The 19,857-nt window shown below is 37.4% G+C and overlaps 1 protein-coding gene across 1 annotated transcript; it reads left to right on the forward strand.

Moving 5' to 3' along the window:
• The first annotated feature begins 1,890 nt into the window (after positions 1-1,890).
• On the forward strand, positions 1,891-3,729 carry LOC128729033 (TBC domain-containing protein kinase-like protein). Its single transcript, XM_053822680.1, is given in 4 exon segments — positions 1,891-1,958; positions 2,558-3,360; positions 3,600-3,692; positions 3,695-3,729. Coding segments are annotated over 4 exon segments (999 nt in total).
• The last annotated feature ends 16,128 nt before the right edge of the window (positions 3,730-19,857 follow it).

Consider the following 19,857-nt stretch of genomic DNA (forward strand, 5'->3'; position numbering starts at 1 on the left):
ATTTTTTTCTCTCATCGCGTAGAAGCCAACATATAATCAGAAAACATGGATTAGAAGATGTAAAGATATGTGTAAAAACAATGCTTATAAGCTTACCTGTGTAGTTTAACCCAGAAACGACAAGTCCTCAAGAACAACACTTTCACACTGCGGTGGTTGGTTTGGACTGAAAATTCTCTAAGTCCCCTTCGCTAGCGCGTCATTCAACCACCGAATGTGGAAGCACGCGCACACTCTGACAAAACTATCTGAATTTATGCTCAACACATGCTCAATTTCCAGTTCAGCTAGCGTTGTGAAAGCGAGAAGCAGATAGGAACGAGCTTTTGTCTCTTTCTGGCTACCACCGATCTTCGTCAAAATGACTCTTAGGTATGAGAACGAATGTGTGTAGAAAGCGGTAGAGAGAAAATAGAGCGGTAACGCAAAAAAAAGAGCATTGTCCAGTGAGTGCACAACAACAGCGAATAATGAATCTGTATTAGCCAGAGAAATGAACTCGCGTAACATCTCTTTTATTTTGGTAATTTTTTTTACAAAGCTCCTAAGTGACAGAAGCTTTATCCCCGAGTACGTCTGCATTGCGAGTTGATTTTCGTCTCGAAAGTAAGCCGAGTTTTGTTCTAGCCGCAAGCCGAAAAACTGCATGACTGTCAAGTTGGGAAGCCAAAAAAACCGCATTGCTGTCAATTCGAGCGTGTGGCTGTCAACATGAGTTACGTACACCAAATCGTTCGACATGCTGTATTATGAATATTGTTTTAGTCATTTTATGAATTCTTATGTGGTCGTTTACTTGGAGATTGCTATCAGGCAATACGACTGAATCTCTCATTTATTCATATGTAAACTGAAATCACCCAGATTTCGCTACGATGAAGACTTCAATGTAAAAATTGATTGCCTGGGTATGTGTATTTGCTTTTATTTAGTAAACAAATGCGGGCAAGTGACGCTTAAGAATATAGCGATTCGTGGCAATCCGTATATTTTATATCTAGAAATCGCTCAGCGGTGGGTTGCATTGTCTTCAACGAAATTTGCCGTTACCCACTTTTCGGTGAAACGGCAGCCAAAGTGTTAGTGAGGTTTTGATGCTTAGTATTTAAATGCTTCAGTTTTTTCTGAGTTTGATAGAATCCCAGGGCTGTCACGCAAGTTCTTCGCAAGCCTTCTTTACAAATGCAATTATTTCCTGCTTCTTTTGTTCTTCTTCGTTTAGTTATTCTATCCTATTTATCTGTGAACGAATCGAACTCATTTTAACATGAAGTTTTTTGTGATTATTAGTTTCGAAAAAGAATAATGATTTTGTTTTTCTGTAACTAAATTAGTCCATTCCTTGTCAGTGTTGATACAGCTTTTTTTCCTTCAAAGTGGAATCGAATATCTTTAAATAAGGTTTAGTAGCAGTGTCGCGTATATCCTCTTGAAACTTCCGGCGCTCACATGGCTTCAGGAATATTAAATCATCGTATATCTGTATTAACATTCTTTGCGAAATCGCATCCAAACGACGAGTGCTGTGGCTCAAATGGGCTTCCTTTGACTCCAAATTCAATCAGTATATTTGGTCGCGGACAGCTACTGAAATCTGATTTTATAAGCCATGAAAATCTCTGCTCATATGTAGATGCGGTTCGAGACAAGCATGGTAAGTTGTCTTAAACGTTTTCCCATCTTTCAAATAAATTATCTTTTTAAATTGTTTTTTAATTAGAACGAGTTATCATCATTCAGGAGTACTTCGGCAATCCGCTCATTACAACATTTATAGGGCAAAACAACAAAAACGAAATACTTCTCCGCATTGGATATCAAGTATTAAAAGCATTGACACATCTGAATCACTGTGGGTTGGTTTGTAGAAATCTCGACCCTTCCATCATAATGGTAAATCGTGACTTTGATGTCAAATTGCACAACTTTGGACTTTTCTACATGACATGTGGCGGACGGTACGTGTCTTTTCCCATTGGCAACGTACGATACATGGCGCCTGAAGTGCTACTAGGTAGTCGAGAAAATGCTAAAAGTGACGTATGGAGTCTTGGAATCATTCTCGCCGAACTGGCTCTAAATTGCACATTATGGGAATCTCTAAAGCTGTCCCAAATAGTACGTAAAATTGTTAGCCTAGTGAACACTCAGCATGTATTTGAGAAAATTGCTCGTGAACATAACCGTGTGGATGTATACAAAGTAATGGATACGGGACTACGACGCTTTGTGGAAGATTGTCTCACTATTTCACCTAGGAAACGTTTTTTAGCTAGTGAAGCACTTGAAAATTCTATTTTTGATTTTATGCGTTTGTTCGATCAACAATCCAGCGAAAATAAACGGGAAACATTGATCGAAAAGCAATTGTCGCTTAACCAAATATATTATCTTTGGCAACTAGCTGGAGGAGATGTTCAACAAGAACTGAAAAAAGAAGGACTAATTAAAAGCGAAGCCCCGATTCTTCCATTGCCTAAGTACGACTAGTTTGTTAAATATTTTTTATTATATTTGAAATTTTAATTAATCTTTTTTTCTTATATGTTCGAAACAGTTTGGTTCTACTGAATGGAAAATCCAACTCTCCGCCAAAAAGTCAAGGCTTTCTCTACGATGATCGTGTTATTTTTCTCAACTGTTCGTCATTGATTGAACGTCTATCAAATATTCCCGACGAAGACTATCTTCCTTTAATATATGAGACGAATTCATACTTAGAATCGTCTACTTTTGAAACCGAACTTCCTTTGGTAATTCGCGAACGAGACATTTTTTATCAGTTCTATCGCAACGTCCTACTCAACACACTACTGCAAGGATATCCTCATACGCATGATGTACTCCTTTCATTCGCTGCTAAAGATGTACCTCCATTATTCCGTGGACAAGTTTGGGCATGTGTTCTCGGTGTTGTGAACAACGAAATGTATAAACAATTGGATAAGTGTAGTCCAACACATACCGATCGACAGATTGAAGTGGATATACCTCGATGCCACCAGTACAATGAGCTATTATCTTCCCCGGAAGGGCATGTAAAACTGAAACGTTTGTTGAAAGCATGGGTTGCAGCTCATCCACAATATGTTTATTGGCAAGGATTGGACTCACTCACAGCTCCATTTTTGTATTTGAATTTTAATAACGAAGATCGAGCATTCTTGAGTTTGTATAAATTTATTCCAAAATTTCTCCATCATTTTTTTCTCAAAGATAACTCCTCAATCATTAAAGAATATTTAATTAAATTTTTCCAGTTAATTTTTTTCCATGAGCCAATTCTAGCTAAACATCTTTACCAAATAAATTTTATTCCAGAGCTGTATGCCATTCCATGGTTTTTAACTATGTTTAGTCGTAAGTACAACGTATTTGCTTTTTATTTTTTGCTTTTATTAACTTTTTTTGCATTACAAATTACATTACTCTGTTTAACATTAAAACAGAAATTAATATCTTGATCAGACCATGCGTTCTACAAAAGATTTTATTGTTCGTATGAAGAAGAAAATGTTGAATTCCATACAACAAAAAATTATTTATAATATTTCATTCATTCTCAACATAGAATTTTTGTATTCTTTTTATTTCAACAGATGTGTTCCCGCTTCACAAAATTTTTCATCTCTGGGATAAACTTATATTAGGCGATAATTCATACCCATTATTTATTGGTGTTGCGATACTAAAACAGCTAAAGAGTACATTAATTCTATCGGGTTTTAACGAGTGTATCTTGTTGTTTAGTGATTTGCCTGATATTGTGATTGAATCATGCGTGAAAGATTCGGAAGCCATGTATCAATTTACACCAAAAAGTATATCATATCGGAAATATGCATTACATGAAGAAGGTCCAGATACGTTTGTATGTAATCATATTTAACAAAAAACTATTCATTTTGTCATGAGGTTAAATTTGTATATTTATATTATACATTTCAGGATTTAAATTATACAGAAAATGATTTTCTAGAGGTACAAACTGAATTGCATCCACGAATAAGTGTGTGTGATTTGATTCGGATGCTGCGTGACCGTCCAGATGACACCGCTATTGTAGATATTCGCAGCAGTCTGGAGTATCGTAAAGCAGCTATTGAAAATAGTGTTAACATACCATTTAGCTCTGTTTCGTTAAAAGAGCCTCGTCTCGAGGCATTGCAAATTCCCCGCCTGAAAGCGTACCTAAACCGTCACCCAGTAATTAAAATTATCATAAGTGTCTCTCATGAAAACGCAAAGTTATTTGCAAATTTTTTAATTGATTGTGGTATTCCTTACATCGCTATATTGCATCGCGGTTTTGAATCGATTTATCGCGCGGATGACAAGTTAGTTTTGCAGACATTTGATTATATCAATACTCTTGCTAAAAATCTGAGTTCTATTAAATCCTTTACCGAATGATCTGTCTAGACATTGAAAATATTAACTCAATCTCAGAAAAACTATAGAAATACGATATTTAAACCAGAAAAAGAAAATTATTGATATTAGAATGCTGTGTGCATTGGTTCTTAAACATTGTGTTTTGCTTTGTTTTACTACGTAGAAAAAAATAACTAAAAATGGATATGATAATAAAAGTTGCCCTAATGAGGTGATTGCGGTTAGGTTGCGTCTTTCTGTCGGTTTTGGATAATTAAAATGCTGTAAAATTGATAAAAAGATCAACAAGCTCTTGACATATTTTTGGATTCTGCAAAACAAAACTATAAAATATAATTTAAAAAAATACAATATATAAATATAATTAATGTAGATGTAGAGGTTGTAGAACTATAGAGTGTAGAGAAGATCAATAGATTAAAACAGTTTTATGCAAGACGGCAGGATTGAATAATATCATTTGTATCTGTACCGTTTATTACGCTGTGATTTAATAGTAAAAATAGCTATTTTTCAAAAATTCAAGCATCTAATGGTTTACAGCCTGTCTGGAATGCGTAAATTTAAAATGTTCGCACTAAGAGTGAAATTGCGATCCTTATCATCAAAGTCACATCGATTGATTTTCTTTACTCTGGTCAATGGCATTTGATCTGTACTACATAAATACCCATGTCATTAAAAATTAATGAACATGCAGACTTTTAATATTGAATGTTAACCATCCCGGATTCTAGAGGCTACAACGATTTACAGTACAACTGTGAGATCGATTTAGGATCGAAATAATTTAGTTCATTTAGTTTATCTAGTTCATTTTAATCGTCTCGCAAGGTTAATAGTCTAAGAACATGACTGCCTAATCATCTACCGTATTCCAAATCGTCACAGTTGCTCTAGAACCCAGTGCGTAAGGCTTATAATTCAATATTGAATGAGCATCTACATTCATCTCCTGTTTTGAATGACATGGTAATCCATAAAGTACCAATAGATTGGCTAGAACCAAATAATGACAATCATTTGATGTAACATGAATGATAAGGATCGCTAAATACAAATTAACTACAATTGTCCGTTACATTGTTTCGGTTATGGAATGAATATTTTGAATTTACCTCTTCCAGACAGCCGATAACACGTTACATGTTTTCATTTTGGAAAACAGCTGTTTTTACCATTAAATCAAACAATAATAAACGCTTCAGGTACAAATGATATTTTTTAATCGAATCGTCTTGCATAAAACTGCTTTTGATCAAAAACTTCTCTGCACTCTATAGTTCTACAGCTGAAATCACAGAATGATTATTCATCTGCGTTGGTTATAGTTATATATTGTATTATATTAAATTAAATTTTATAGTCTTGTTTTGAAGAATGTAAAAATATGTCAAGAGCTTGTTGATCTTTATATCAATTTATTTGCGTTTCAATTATCCGAAATCGGCAGAACGACAGACCCTAACCTCGTCTCATTAGGGCAGTTTTTATTATTACATCCATTTTTAGTTTTTTTTCTAAGGAATAAAAAACTACAGTAAAATTATTCAAAATTATTATATTATGCGATTATAACACCCAACGAACGATTTGCGATGAAAATTCATAACGTAGCGAAACAATGTTATTTTTAAAACCATATCAAAACAAACCATATTTGCCTTGAACTTGTACAACTGTAATTTGGTCACATTCAAAACAAAATATTTCGCTAAAACGAATTTTTTACGCTTTTAGCAAAAAAGCAAAATATTTAAATAATTACTTTTGAATTATTCAAAAACATCAAAACAACGTAACATAACCTAAATCATCTTATTTGGGAATATTTTATCTTCACACCCATTCCTTCTTTATTCTTTGATCGAATAAAATAATACATTAAACCGTACCAAATTACTATTTTACGCTATTATAACATGCAACGTACGATTGGCGATGAAAATTCACAACGCAGCTAAATGTTATGATTCAAACAAAACCAAACAAATAATTTTCACGTTAAACGGTCAAATTGTATAATATGTATTTGAATAAATGAGCTATAGTATGTTTGCTCTAATTTAAAACAAAAATATTAGCCAGTGTAATGTATAATGCTACTATGGCATGAAAATCCCCGGCAACAAAATCGGGCCAACCCCGTCCGGTAGCAGTGAAATGCTTATTGGAAGAAGGGGAAAAATTGTAAGACATTTTCCTGGGTGTTTGCGTTTTTCTTGAAGTCGCTTGACGCACGTGCTGAAGTTGACGTGTATTTTTCTGGGTATTTGCGTTTTTCTTGAAGTTGCTCGATACTTGCGTTGGAGTCTAAGTTCTAAGCAATAGAAAACCGTTACCGAGCACGCTGGATGAGAACGCGTTATCGAATTGATGATTGTAAAAACGGTTTTAGTAGAAATAACTGGATGTCCACTTGATATATTTATAATAAAAACTTAGAAAATTATTAAAAATGAACTTTTCTTTTGATCAAATATCCCTTTTAAAGTAGAAAAAGAATGTTAGAACAAATGTATATTTCTTCGATCCTCAAGCGTTTATTGTTATATTCTCGCTTTAATCCCGAGCATAGCAGATGCGTGAGTTTGATAAAGATGGGATGTTCCTTTCAGCAAGCTAATTTTCTGAAAATTTCTGAAATGTTTGGGCCAAATCCAGTCGAAACGCATGGCTCAGAATCAATTGGCGACGATCGACACGAACTCGCCTTGAAATTGAGTAAAATCTCCTCAACACTGTTGGGCGCTGAGAAATAATAAATAGATAAGCTTTACTACATTTGATAGCAAACTCATTTCAAACTTTGACTTATCCCATCACACTGGCATACGTTATCTTCTATCCCCACGTCTCGAGAAAATCAAAAGCAGCGTGTGTGCGAAAAATACGCGAACTCCATCCGTATTTTTACTTGCTGTTCTGGTTGGTAGGTCAGATTATTTTATTGTATCAAGAAGTGAATATGAAAACTAAATAACAAAACTGTTCCAAAGATTTAAAAATAAAAGCACTTAGCGCTTTCCAAGTTTGAAATGAATCTGAAAATTGACAATTTTAAAGTGGATTTAAGCGTATAAACACATGGACTGCAACGCTGATCAGAAGCGATTTGTGAACAGTGGTTAAACAAGCGATCATAGATCAAAACCTCTTTGCATTTTGTAAAAAAAAACATGAAAATCGATGTTTTCTCGAGTTTCGTCGGTAAAAACTAAATATATACCCCCCGCGCCATTTTTGATAGGGCCCTGACAGTTGGAGCGCTGTCATGTATACGTCACCCATGGTTGGTGGCATGTATAAACAAAAGGATTGGCTCAAAGGTGTCTTGTTTACATGGTAAAGTTAGATACTGTCGAACAAATACCCAACGAGAAATTTCCGTGGTATAAGGTTGCGATCTCACTCTATCTACTGTCTGTTTTATATTCCGCTTTCACTCATCAGACTGTCACTCTACCTCTCTTTCCCCTCTCAAAAACAACCGACAAAAATTCACCATCAAAGCTATCGTTCCACTCTTTGCTCTCACTTCCACTCACTGCCTCCTCTTCACTACTTCACCAAAAAATGAGCTTACACGACGAGCATTTACGGCTGTGGCGACGTTAAATATCGTCGGCTCGACCGTCGAGCCGACGTTTCGTATCGTCGCCTCGACCGTCGCGTCGACGTCGAGACCCCGGTAGCAGTGACATGCTTATTGGGAGATACATTCTGTTGCGCCCATACAAAATCGACCAAGTCGTGAGACTCGAGGCCCCGAAGGGGAAAAGTCTTAAGACTTTTGGTGTATTTTCCTGGGTGTTTGCGTTTTTCTTGAAGTCGCTCGATGCTCGTGCTGAAATTGACGTGTATTTTTCTGGGTGTTTGCGTTTTTCTTGAAGTTGCTCGAAACTCCCGCTGGAGTCTAAGTTCTAAGCAACAGAAAACCGTTACCGAGCGTGCTGGATGAGAACGCGTTATCGAATTGATGGTTGTAAAAATGGTTTTAATATAGAGAACTGGATGTCCACTTGATATATCTATTATATAATCTATATATTTGTAAGAAACTTATCCAAAATGAACTTTTCTTTTAACCGAATATTCCTTTTAAAGAAGAAAAAGATCGTTAGAAAATATGTTTATTTCTTCGATCCCCAAGCATTACTTGTTACATTCTCCCTTTAATTCCGAGCATAGTAGATGCGTGAGTTCATTAAAGATGCTATGTTCCTTTCAGCAAGCTAGTTTTCTTAATATTTCTGAAACGTTTTGGCCAAATCCAGTCGAAACGCATGGCTCAGAATCAATTGGCATCGATCGACACGAACTCGCCTTGAAATTGGGTAAAATCTCCTCAACACTGTTGGGCGCTGAGAAATAATAAATATATAAGCTTTACTTCATTTGATAGCAAACGCATTTCAAACTTTAACTTATCCCATCACACTGGCATACGTTATCTTCTATCCCCACGTCTAGAGAAAATCGAAAGCAGCGTGTGCGCGAACTCCATCCGTATTTGTAATTGATTTTTTGCTTGGTAGGTGAGAATATTATATCGCCCAAAGCAGTGAATACTAATTTACTTTCTTTACGAATAGTCTAACAACAAAACTATTCCTAAGACTTCAAAATAAGAGCACTGATCGCTTTCCAAGTTTGAAATGATTCTGAAAATTGCCGATTTTGAAGTGGACTTGGGCGTGTAAGCACGTGGGCTAAATCGCTGATCAGAAGCGATTTACGAATAGTGGTCAAACAAACGATCATATATCAAAAGCTCTTTGCATTTTGTAAAAAATAAATATGAAAATCGATGTTTTCAGGAGTTTCTTCCAGCAACAACAAAAGTTTATTATATGTTTGAATTTTATAAAAAACCTATCATTGTAAATTAATAGAGATTTGTACTATTTATTGAACAAGCTAGTTTATGTATCATTTAGGTTAAAATGTCCAATAAGCTGCCCATAAGTGCACGAAATTGAAACTTCATATTTTTGAAAATCCGCGATATATTCCACCAAGGCGTTCGGGTGAGCTTAACCATATGAGCCTGCGCAAATGAAGTTGGTGCTTTAAATTTACTTATTATTTTCAGATAATCACAGCTGTTTGGATTCAATTCATTCAACGGAAGATCCAAAATCAACGAACGACACGAACGGGATCGTGAAAAGGATCGAAAGAATCTAAATAAGATAAGTTTATATTCCGTGCTTACTGTGAAGTGAAACCTTCAAATAATCGATATTGTTTCTTTTCGTGAGTACTTTGTAGATCCTGCAATCGAAGGAGCGAGGAATAAACGCAGGAGCCACTTCCATACGCGTTATTCCGTGAAAAAGCTGAAATGCCGGTGATCCGAACCTCAACAAGAAAGGAAGAAGAACGCGAAGAAGAAGAGTGCGGTAAGTGTGATGGATAATATTATTAACGCAGTTTTAACTAACGCAATTTGTTTTATAATTACAGATCATGGCTTTACCGGTGGGTGAGACATTTTAAAATCATGTAAGATGTATGTTAATATTAATAAAATAAGTTTATTCGTAAAAAATGGGTCTATTATTTTCATATATGCTGAGATATCACAAACGGCTTGCAAATACAGAACAAAATGTCACAAGGGTGCTGCGCAACACATCAATGTATCTCCCGTTAAGGGTGCAAAATTACTTCCGTCGGGAGATAATTGGGCAGCCCGTTTATCTCCCGATAAGGCGCAACTTGGCCCGATTTTGCTATCGGGGACTACAGCAAAGAGGTGACAAGCTCATGAAACGTCGAGACGAACGATACATCGCAAATTTTGCAAACAGCAAAGAGGTGACAAGCTCATGGAACGTCGAGACGAACGATACATCGCAAATTTTGCTTGTAGTGTATGCACTTCATGAGCTTGTCACCTCTTTGCTATAGTGCATACACTACAAGCAAAATTTGCGATGTATCGTTCGTCTCGACGTTTCATGAGCTTGTCACCTCTTTGCTCCATACAAATTTCCAATCCGTACCGTTGTGCATGGGTGTGTTTGCTATCGTCGTGAGCATCGCGCGTACCGCTCAACACCCCGCTCCACATAGCTCCCACAAACTAGCTCATTTTTCTTGTCACTCGTATCGGCCGGGGTCGTCACGAGTTTTTGTTCCGTTCTGTCTGTACCAAAACTATCACCGCACTCGTCTTGAGCTTCAAACCCGTACTGAGCGGCCCTAACGTAGCTCAATCACTCAATGTTATTATCAGAACGGAATGTCCGTGGAACAACGACTAGAAGTTTGTAGCGATCGCTTATATTTAGCGAATTTCAATTAGGGGTTTCCCATTCTTAATAAATTAATAATTTCAAAATAAATTTAAGCCTTTCCGAAGCCTCAACAAAATGGTTCAGCCATTTAAGCAAATCACACAGTAGAAGAAAACCGGAGGGAAAAACGTATGGGACAATTTATTTTATCAATTTTGTAATCGTCGCGAAATTGTCTAAATTACGTTTACGATAGCTTTTCCTATAGGAGAGATGCATTCATAAGATGCCATGCATGCGAAATTCATTGACTTCAATTTAAAGCATAGACCGGCAATTGTTTCTACGATTGGTTTGCAAAGCACATTTTCATAACGATTCAGGTGCTTGTTTATATTAACAAAATATGGTATTGAATTTACTCATAACCGAGGGTAGGCTTTCTGGTAAAAGATACAGCAATTCGTACATTTAGCCAATCGCTTCGATCAGAAAGCTATTGGATTGGTTTTACCCTTAGCGAAGGAATTCTGTTTATGATAAACACCGAAGAAGCAAATCCAGTACAATTGAAAGTATGCGGAATGATAAGGAATGAATGATTGGTTGACGATGGGAATCACGATATCGGGGGATCGATGGATATTACCTACGTATTTATTACCGATCGATATATTACCTACCGAGCTCCATCACCTAAACATGGGAAACGGAAGTCCTTCCCTGCAAACCAGCCAGATATGGATAACGCTTTTGTAAGGTTGAGTTAAAGTCCGTAATTATGTTCAACGTTTTTTTCTACTTTCATATAAATAATATCAACTGTTGAAAGATTAGTTTTTAATATTGTCAAAGACATATGATTTTGACTGAAATATTTACGCTCATATCTCTTGATGGTTCCTACTCATTTGCTCAAAAGAAATAATTTAGTCTGTAAGAAGTTTAATCCAAGCACACTTAGCGCCAAATACCCTAATCATTTTTTTTAAATCCACTAAAAATATCTGTCTTTTTGATTGTGATTTGCCGACCATGAACGTGAAATTATGGTGCAGATCAGAAACAAACTTACGAGACGGGATTTTGCTAGGCAAATTCAAGTCAGTTTCACGTTATGGGTAATATGGGGTTCTCAGCGATCTCAAAATATATTTTAATCGGCGTCATAATTTGGCCTTAAAAGAAAGAAAGTCAACCATTAGCAACGGGGCACATAATATGAGACTCGACGGCTGAATCGGTAAATTTTCGACGCTCGATCTTTTCAATACAAAACTTCATATCTCATCAATTCTAACTTCTCCCCTCTCTAATTCGACCCAAAATAATTCAAATTTGCAAAGAAAAGGAAGAGAGGTAGAAAAAGCAAGGCAGCCAAGCACAACAAGACCTAATCAGAACGAATACAGAGCGTAGGGGGGGAATCGTTTCGACACTTAGAACACTCAGAGCTAATGTTCCACTCCGACATGCACTCGCGGCCACACGGTCAAGAAGAGCTTGAAGCGAAAATAACGAGAGCAGAGCGTACGGGCCTGAGCTTCCTTCCACATGGATTTTTTTTTATTTCATGATCACTCAATTTTACGCGAGCGCCATTGATTTGCAACACATGCTAGGCAACATCCTCATGAAACGTCGACTTTTGACTGCATCCCCCGGTAGCAAAATCGAACCAAGTTGCGCCTTATCGGGAGATAAACGGGCTGCCCAATTATCTCCCGACGGAAGTAATTTTGCACCCTTAACGGGAGATACATTGATGTGTTGCGCAGCACCCTTGTGACATTTTGTTTTGTATTTACAAGCCCTTTTGTGATATCTCAGCATATATGAAAATAATAGACCCATTTTTTACGAATAAACTTATTTTATTTATATTAACATACATCTTACATGATTTTAAAATGTCTCACCCACCGGTAAAGCCATGATCTGTAATTATAAAACAAATTGCGTTAGTTAAAACTGCGCTAGTAATATTATTCACCACACTTACCGCACTCTTCTTCTTCGTGTTCTTCTTCCTTCCTTGTTGAGGTTCGGATCACCGGCATTTCAGCTTTTTCGCGGAATAACGCGTATGGAAGTGGCTCCTGCGTTTATTCCTCGCTCTTTCGATTGCAGGATCTACAAAGTAGTCACGAAAAGAAACAATATCGATTATTTGAAGGTTTCACTTCACAGTAAGCACGGAATATAAACTTATCTTATTTAGATTCTTTCGATCCTTTTCACGATCCCGTTCGTGTCGTTCGTTGATTTTGGATCTTCCGTTGAATGAATTGAATCCTAACAGCTGTGATTATCGGAAAATAATAAGTAAATTTAAAGCACCAACTTCATTTGCGCAGGCTCATATGGTTAAGCTCACCCGAACGCCTTGGTGGAATATATCGCCGATTTTCAAAAATATGAAGTTTCAATTTCGTGCACTTATGGGCAGCTTATTGGACATTTTAACCTAAATGATACATAAACTAGCTTGTTCAATAAATAGTACAAATCTCTATTAATTTACAATGATAGGTTTTTTATAAAATTCAAACATATAATAAACTTTTGTTGTTGCTGGAAGAAACTCCTGAAAACATCGATTTTCATATTTATTTTTTACAAAATGCAAAGAGCTTTTGATATATGATCGTTTGTTTGACCACTATTCGTAAATCGCTTCTGATCAGCGATTTAGCCCATGTGCTTACACGCCCAAGTCCACTTCAAAATCGGCAATTTTCAGAATCATTTCAAACTTGGAAAGCGATCAGTGCTCTTATTTTGAAGTCTTAGGAATAGTTTTGTTGTTAGACTATTCGTAAAGAAAGTAAATTAGTATTCACTGCTTTGGGCGATATAATATTCTCACCTACCAAGCAAAAAATCAATTACAAATACGGATGGAGTTCGCGCACACGCTGCTTTCGATTTTCTCGAGACGTGGGGATAGAAGATAACGTATGCCAGTGTGATGGGATAAGTTAAAGTTTGAAATGCGTTTGCTATCAAATGAAGTAAAGCTTATATATTTATTATTTCTCAGCGCCCAACAGTGTTGAGGAGATTTTACCCAATTTCAAGGCGAGTTCGTGTCGATCGATGCCAATTGATTCTGAGCCATGCGTTTCGACTGGATTTGGCCAAAACGTTTCAGAAATATTAAGAAAACTAGCTTGCTGAAAGGAACATAGCATCTTTAATGAACTCACGCATCTACTATGCTCGGAATTAAAGGGAGAATGTAACAAGTAATGCTTGGGGATCGAAGAAATAAACATATTTTCTAGCAATCTTTTTCTTCTTTAAAAGGAATATTCGGTTAAAAGAAAAGTTCATTTTGGATAAGTTTCTTACAAATATATAGATTATATAATAGATATATCAAGTGGACATCCAGTTCTCTATATTAAAACCATTTTTACAACCATCAATTCGATAACGCGTTCTCATCCAGCACGCTCGGTAACGGTTTTCTGTTGCTTAGAACTTAGACTCCAGCGGGAGTTTCGAGCAACTTCAAGAAAAACGCAAACACCCAGAAAAATACACGTCAATTTCAGCACGAGCATCGAGCGACTTCAAGAAAAACGCAAACACCCAGGAAAATACACCAAAAGTCTTAAGACTTTTCCCCTTCGGGGCCTCGAGTCTCACGACTTGGTCGATTTTGTATGGGCGCAACAGAATGTATCTCCCAATAAGCATCACTACAAGCAAAATTTGCGATGTATCGTTCGTCTCGACGTTTCATGAGCTTGTCACCTCTTTGCTCCATACAAATTTCCAAGGCGTAGCGTTGTGCATGGGTGTGTTTGCTATCGTCGTGAGCATCGCGCGTACCTCTCAACACCCCGCTCCACATAGCTCCCACAAACTAGCTCATTTTTCTTGTCACTCGTATCGGCCGGGGTCGTCACGAGTTTTTGTTCCGTTCTGTCTGTACCAAAACTATCACTGCACTCGTCTTGAGCTTCAAACCCGTACTGAGCGGCCCTAACGTAGCTCAATCACTCAATGTTATTATCAGAACGGAATGCCCGTGGAACAACGACTAGAAGTTTGTAGCGATCGCTTATATTTAGCGAATTTCAATTAGGGGTTTCCCATTCTTAATAAATTAATAATTTCAAAATAAGTTTAACCCTTTCCGATGCCTCAACAAAATGGTTCAACCATTTAAGCAAATCACACAGTAGAAGAAAATCGGAGGGAAAACCGTATGGGACAATTTATGTTATCAATTTTGTAATCGTCGCGAAATTGTCTAAATTACGTTTACGATAGCTTTTCCTATAGGAGAGATGCATTCATAAGATGCCATGCATGCGAAATTCTATTCATTGACTTCAATTTAAAGCATAGACCGGCAATTGTTTCTACGATTGGTTTGCAAAGCACATTTTCATAACGAATCAGGTGTTTGTTTATATTAACAAAATATGGTATTGAATTTACTCATAACCGAGGGTAGGCTTTCTGGCAAAAGGTACAGCAATTCGTACATTTAGCCAATCGCTTCGATCAGAAAGCTATTGGATTGGTTTTACCCTTAGCGAAGGAATTCTGTTTATGATAAACACCGAAGAAGCAAATCCAGTACAATTGAAAGTATGCGGAATGATAAGGAATGAATGATTGGTTGGCGATGGGAATCACGATATCGGGGGATCGATGGATATTACCAACGTATTTATTACCGATCGATATATTACCTACCGAGCTCCATCACCTAAACATGGGAAACGGAAGTCCTTCCCTGCAAACCAGCCAGATATGGATAACGCTTTTGTAATGTTGAGTTAAAGTCCGTAATTATGTTCAATGTTTTTTTCTACTTTCATATAAATAATATCGACTATTGAAAGATTAGTTTTTTATATTGTCAAAAACATATGATTTTGACTGAAATATTTACGCTCATATCTCTTGATGGTTCCTACTCATTTGCTCGAAAGATATAATTTAGTGTGTAAGAAGTTTAATCCAAGCACACTTAGCGTCAAATACCTCAATCATTTTTTTAAATCCACTAAAAATATCTGTCTTTTTGATTGTGATGTGCCGACCATGAACGTGAAATAATGGTGCAGATCAGAAACAAACTTGCGAGACGGTATTTTGCTAGGCAAATTCAAGTCAGTTTCACGTTATGGGTAATATGGGGTTCTCAGGGATCTCAAAATATATTTTAATCGGCGTCATAATTTGGCCTTAAAAGAAAGAAAGTCAACCGTTAGCAACGGGGCACATAATATGAGACTCGACGGCTGAATCGGTAAATTTTCGACGCTCAATCATTTCAAGACAAAATTTCATCTCATCAGTTCCAACTTCTCCCCTCTCTAATTCGACCCGAAATAATTCAAATTTGCAAAGAAAAGGAAGAGAGGCAGAAAAAGCAAGGCAGCCAAGCACAACAAAGACCCTAAACAGAACGAATAAGAGCATAGGGGGGAGAATCGTTTCGACACTTAGAACACTCAGAGCTAATGTTCCACTCCGACATGCACTCGCGGCCACACGGTCAAGAAGAGCTTGAAGCGAAAATAACGAGAGCAGAGCGTACGGGCCTGAGCTTCCTTCCACATGGATTTTTTTTTATTTCATGATCACTCAATTTTACGCGAGCGCCATTGATTTGCAACACATGCTAGGCAACATCCTCATGAAACGTCGACTTTTTACTGCATCTCGACGTCGACGCGACGGTCGAGGCGACGATACGAAACGTCGGCTCGACGGTCGAGCCGACGATATTTAACGTCGCCACAGCCCTAAATGCTAGTCGTGATGTCACTGCTACCGGGGCGTGCGGTGCTATTGTGTGTCGCACGACGTTCACTCTATCTCTTATTTGAACGCGCATTCCCCGGTAGCAAAATCGGGCCAAGTTGCGCCTTATCGGGAGATAAACGGGCTGCCCAATTATCTCCCGACGGAAGTAATTTTGCACCCTTAACGGGAGATACATTGATGTGTTGCGCAGCACCCTTGTGACATTTTGTTTTGTATTTACAAGCCGTTTGTGATATCTCAGCATATATGAAAATAATAGACTCATTTTTTACGAATAAACTTATTTTATTTACATTAACACACATCTTACATGATTTTAAAATGTCTCACCCACCGGTAAAGCCATGATCTGTAATTATAAAACAAATTGCGTTAGTTAAAACTGCGCTAGTAATATTATTCACCACACTTACCGCACTCTTCTTCTTCGCGTTCTTCTTCCTTCCTTGTTGAGGTTCGGATCACCGGCATTTCAGCTTTTTCACGGAATAACGCGTATGGAAGTGGCTCCTGTGTTTATTCCTCGCTCCTTCGATTGCAGGATCTACAAAGTACACATGAAAAGAAACAATATCGATTATTTGAAGGTTTCACTTCACAGTAAGCACGGAATATAAACTTATCTTATTTAGATTCTTTCGATCCTTTTCACGATCCCGTTCGTGTCGTTCGTTGATTTTGGATCTTCCGTTGAATGAATTGAATCCAAACAGCTGTGATTATCTGAAAATAATAAGTAAATTTAAAGCACCAACTTCATTTGCGCAGGCTCATATGGTTAAGCTCACCCGAACGCCTTGGTGGAATATATCGCGGATTTTCAAAAATATGAAGTTTCAATTTCGTGCACTTATGGGCAGCTTATTGGAAATTTTAACCTAAATGATACATAAACTAGCTTGTTCAATAAATAGTACAAATCTCTATTAATTTACAATGATAGGTTTTTTTATAAAATTCAAACATATAATAAACTTTTGTTGTTGCTGGAAGAAACTCCTGAAAACATCGATTTTCATATTTATTTTTTACAAAATGCAAAGAGCTTTTGATATATGATCGTTTGTTTGACCACTATTCGTAAATCGCTTCTGATCAGCGATTTAGCCCACGTGCTTACACGCCCAAGTCCACTTCAAAATCGGCAATTTTCAGAATCATTTCAAACTTGGAAAGCGATCAGTGCTCTTATTTTGAAGTCTTAGGAATAGTTTTGTTGTTAGACTATTCGTAAAGAAAGTAAATTAGTATTCACTGCTTTGGGCGATATAATATACTCACCTACCAAGCAAAAAATCAATTACAAATACGGATGGAGTTCGCGCACACGCTGCTTTCGATTTTCTCGAGACGTGGGGATAGAAGATAACGTATGCCAGTGTGATGGGATAAGTTAAAGTTTGAAATGCGTTTGCTATCAAATGAAGTAAAGCTTATATATTTATTATTTCTCAGCGCCCAACAGTGTTGAGGAGATTTTACCCAATTTCAAGGCGAGTTCGTGTCGATCGATGCCAATTGATTCTGAGCCATGCGTTTCGACTGGATTTGGCCAAAACGTTTCAGAAATATTAAGAAAACTAGCTTGCTGAAAGGAACATAGCATCTTTAATGAACTCACGCATCTACTATGCTCGGAATTAAAGGGAGAATGTAACAAGTAATGCTTGGGGATCGAAGAAATAAACATATTTTCTAACAATCTTTTTCTTCTTTAAAAGGAATATTCGGTTAAAAGAAAAGTTCATTTTGGATAAGTTTCTTACAAATATATAGATTATATAATAGATATATCAAGTGGACATCCAGTTCTCTATATTAAAACCAATTTTACAACCATCAATTCGATAACGCGTTCTCATCTAGCACGCTCAGTAACGGTTTTCTGTTACTTAGAACTTAGACTCCAGCGCGAGTTTCGAGCAACTTGAAGAAAAACGCAAACACCCAGAAAAATACACGTCAATTTCAGCACGAGCATCGAGCGACTTCAAGAAAAACGCAAACACCCAGGAAAATACACCAAAAGTCTTAAGACTTTTCCCCTTCGGGGCCTCGAGTCTCACGACTTGGTCGATTTTGTATGGGCGCAACAGAATGTATCTCCCAATAAGCATGTCACTGCTACCGGGGTTGGGACTCTCTGTTTTGAAACGATAAGCTATGTGAGTAAGTTTTTGGTCTGTCAAGTTATGAAGAAATTCTCAATATTCAGATATATTTTCTACTGAATGACTCGTATGATGTTTGAATTACAGTATACAAGCATGGAAATATACAATTTCTGCTTAAAATACAACGTCACAAGGTTCACAAATGAGCACAGAGATAATATTTTCCACACGCTTAAACTGGACATACCCATCATCAATAAACCTTATCATCATAAATCAGTGTAGGATACATCTGATAGAGATATCAGCAACGGCTAGGGTAAAGAACCATCCGTTTGTCTATTGACGATGATGGTAGATTTGCTTCTAAAATCAATCAGTATTTTATGAAAGCATACTAATACGAGGATGAGCACAACAAAAACTTCAATTATCTCCTGCTGACGAAAGCCGAAGCTCTGTGGTAGCGGGAAAGAGACAAAAGATTATTTTCTACCTACCCCCCACGGTTTGAGTGATTTTGGGTGATTTTTCCCCGCCTGGCTGCACGAAGCGAACGAAATGGGCTAGATTTCTCCGCTTTGCACCTTCGTACCCTTGTGCGTGTGCATGTGTGCGGCTGCCAGCAGCGATTTTGGGTTTGTGTGCGCGTTTCTCCAAATTCTAAGTCCGGCCGATGCGTCGACGAAGGGAACTTAGCAAATTTGTGGATCGAAGCAAACGGCGAAGAGTACGGGTAAGTTCAAGAGAAAACTCAAACTGCCAGTGTGCAAGTGCTGTTCTTGGAGAAAGGTCGCATTTTCGCAGAGGAAGCGTTACCGTTGAGGTAGGTTAAAAATCATCACAATTGGAGTTTAAACTGTTTTCTAATACTTTCATTATCTTATTTCATGTTTGCTGCTGCTTGACGAGGGAACTATTATGCAGGACTATGCAGGTTTATTATCCGTCGTTGTTTCATGTTTGATCCTGTTTGACGAGAAAATTATGTCACAGCATTTCACCACTGGAATTACTGCTGATAAACGTGAACTACATGCAATTGGACTATGCTGGCAAGCAGTGCTACTGGACGATGAAGGCGTTTATTCCCCGTACACGCAGCTGAAAAACGCTACCGCAAACAAAATAATGAAATATGAAAAACGCAATAAAATGTACTGTATTCCCTCTTGTAGGTTCTTCCGTCTGCGCGTTTGTTCTGAAAGAGAGCGCAGCCGTAAGCGCGAGCGTAATTGCGCTCGAAGCTTGCGCTCGCGGCTTGCGTTCTCTCTACCTACAAAGAAACTGAGCTACAGAAATGAGAA

The sequence above is a fragment of the Anopheles nili genome, chromosome X (genome assembly GCF_943737925.1).
Source record: "Anopheles nili chromosome X, idAnoNiliSN_F5_01, whole genome shotgun sequence".
In the NCBI taxonomy this organism is placed as follows: domain Eukaryota; kingdom Metazoa; phylum Arthropoda; class Insecta; order Diptera; family Culicidae; genus Anopheles; species Anopheles nili.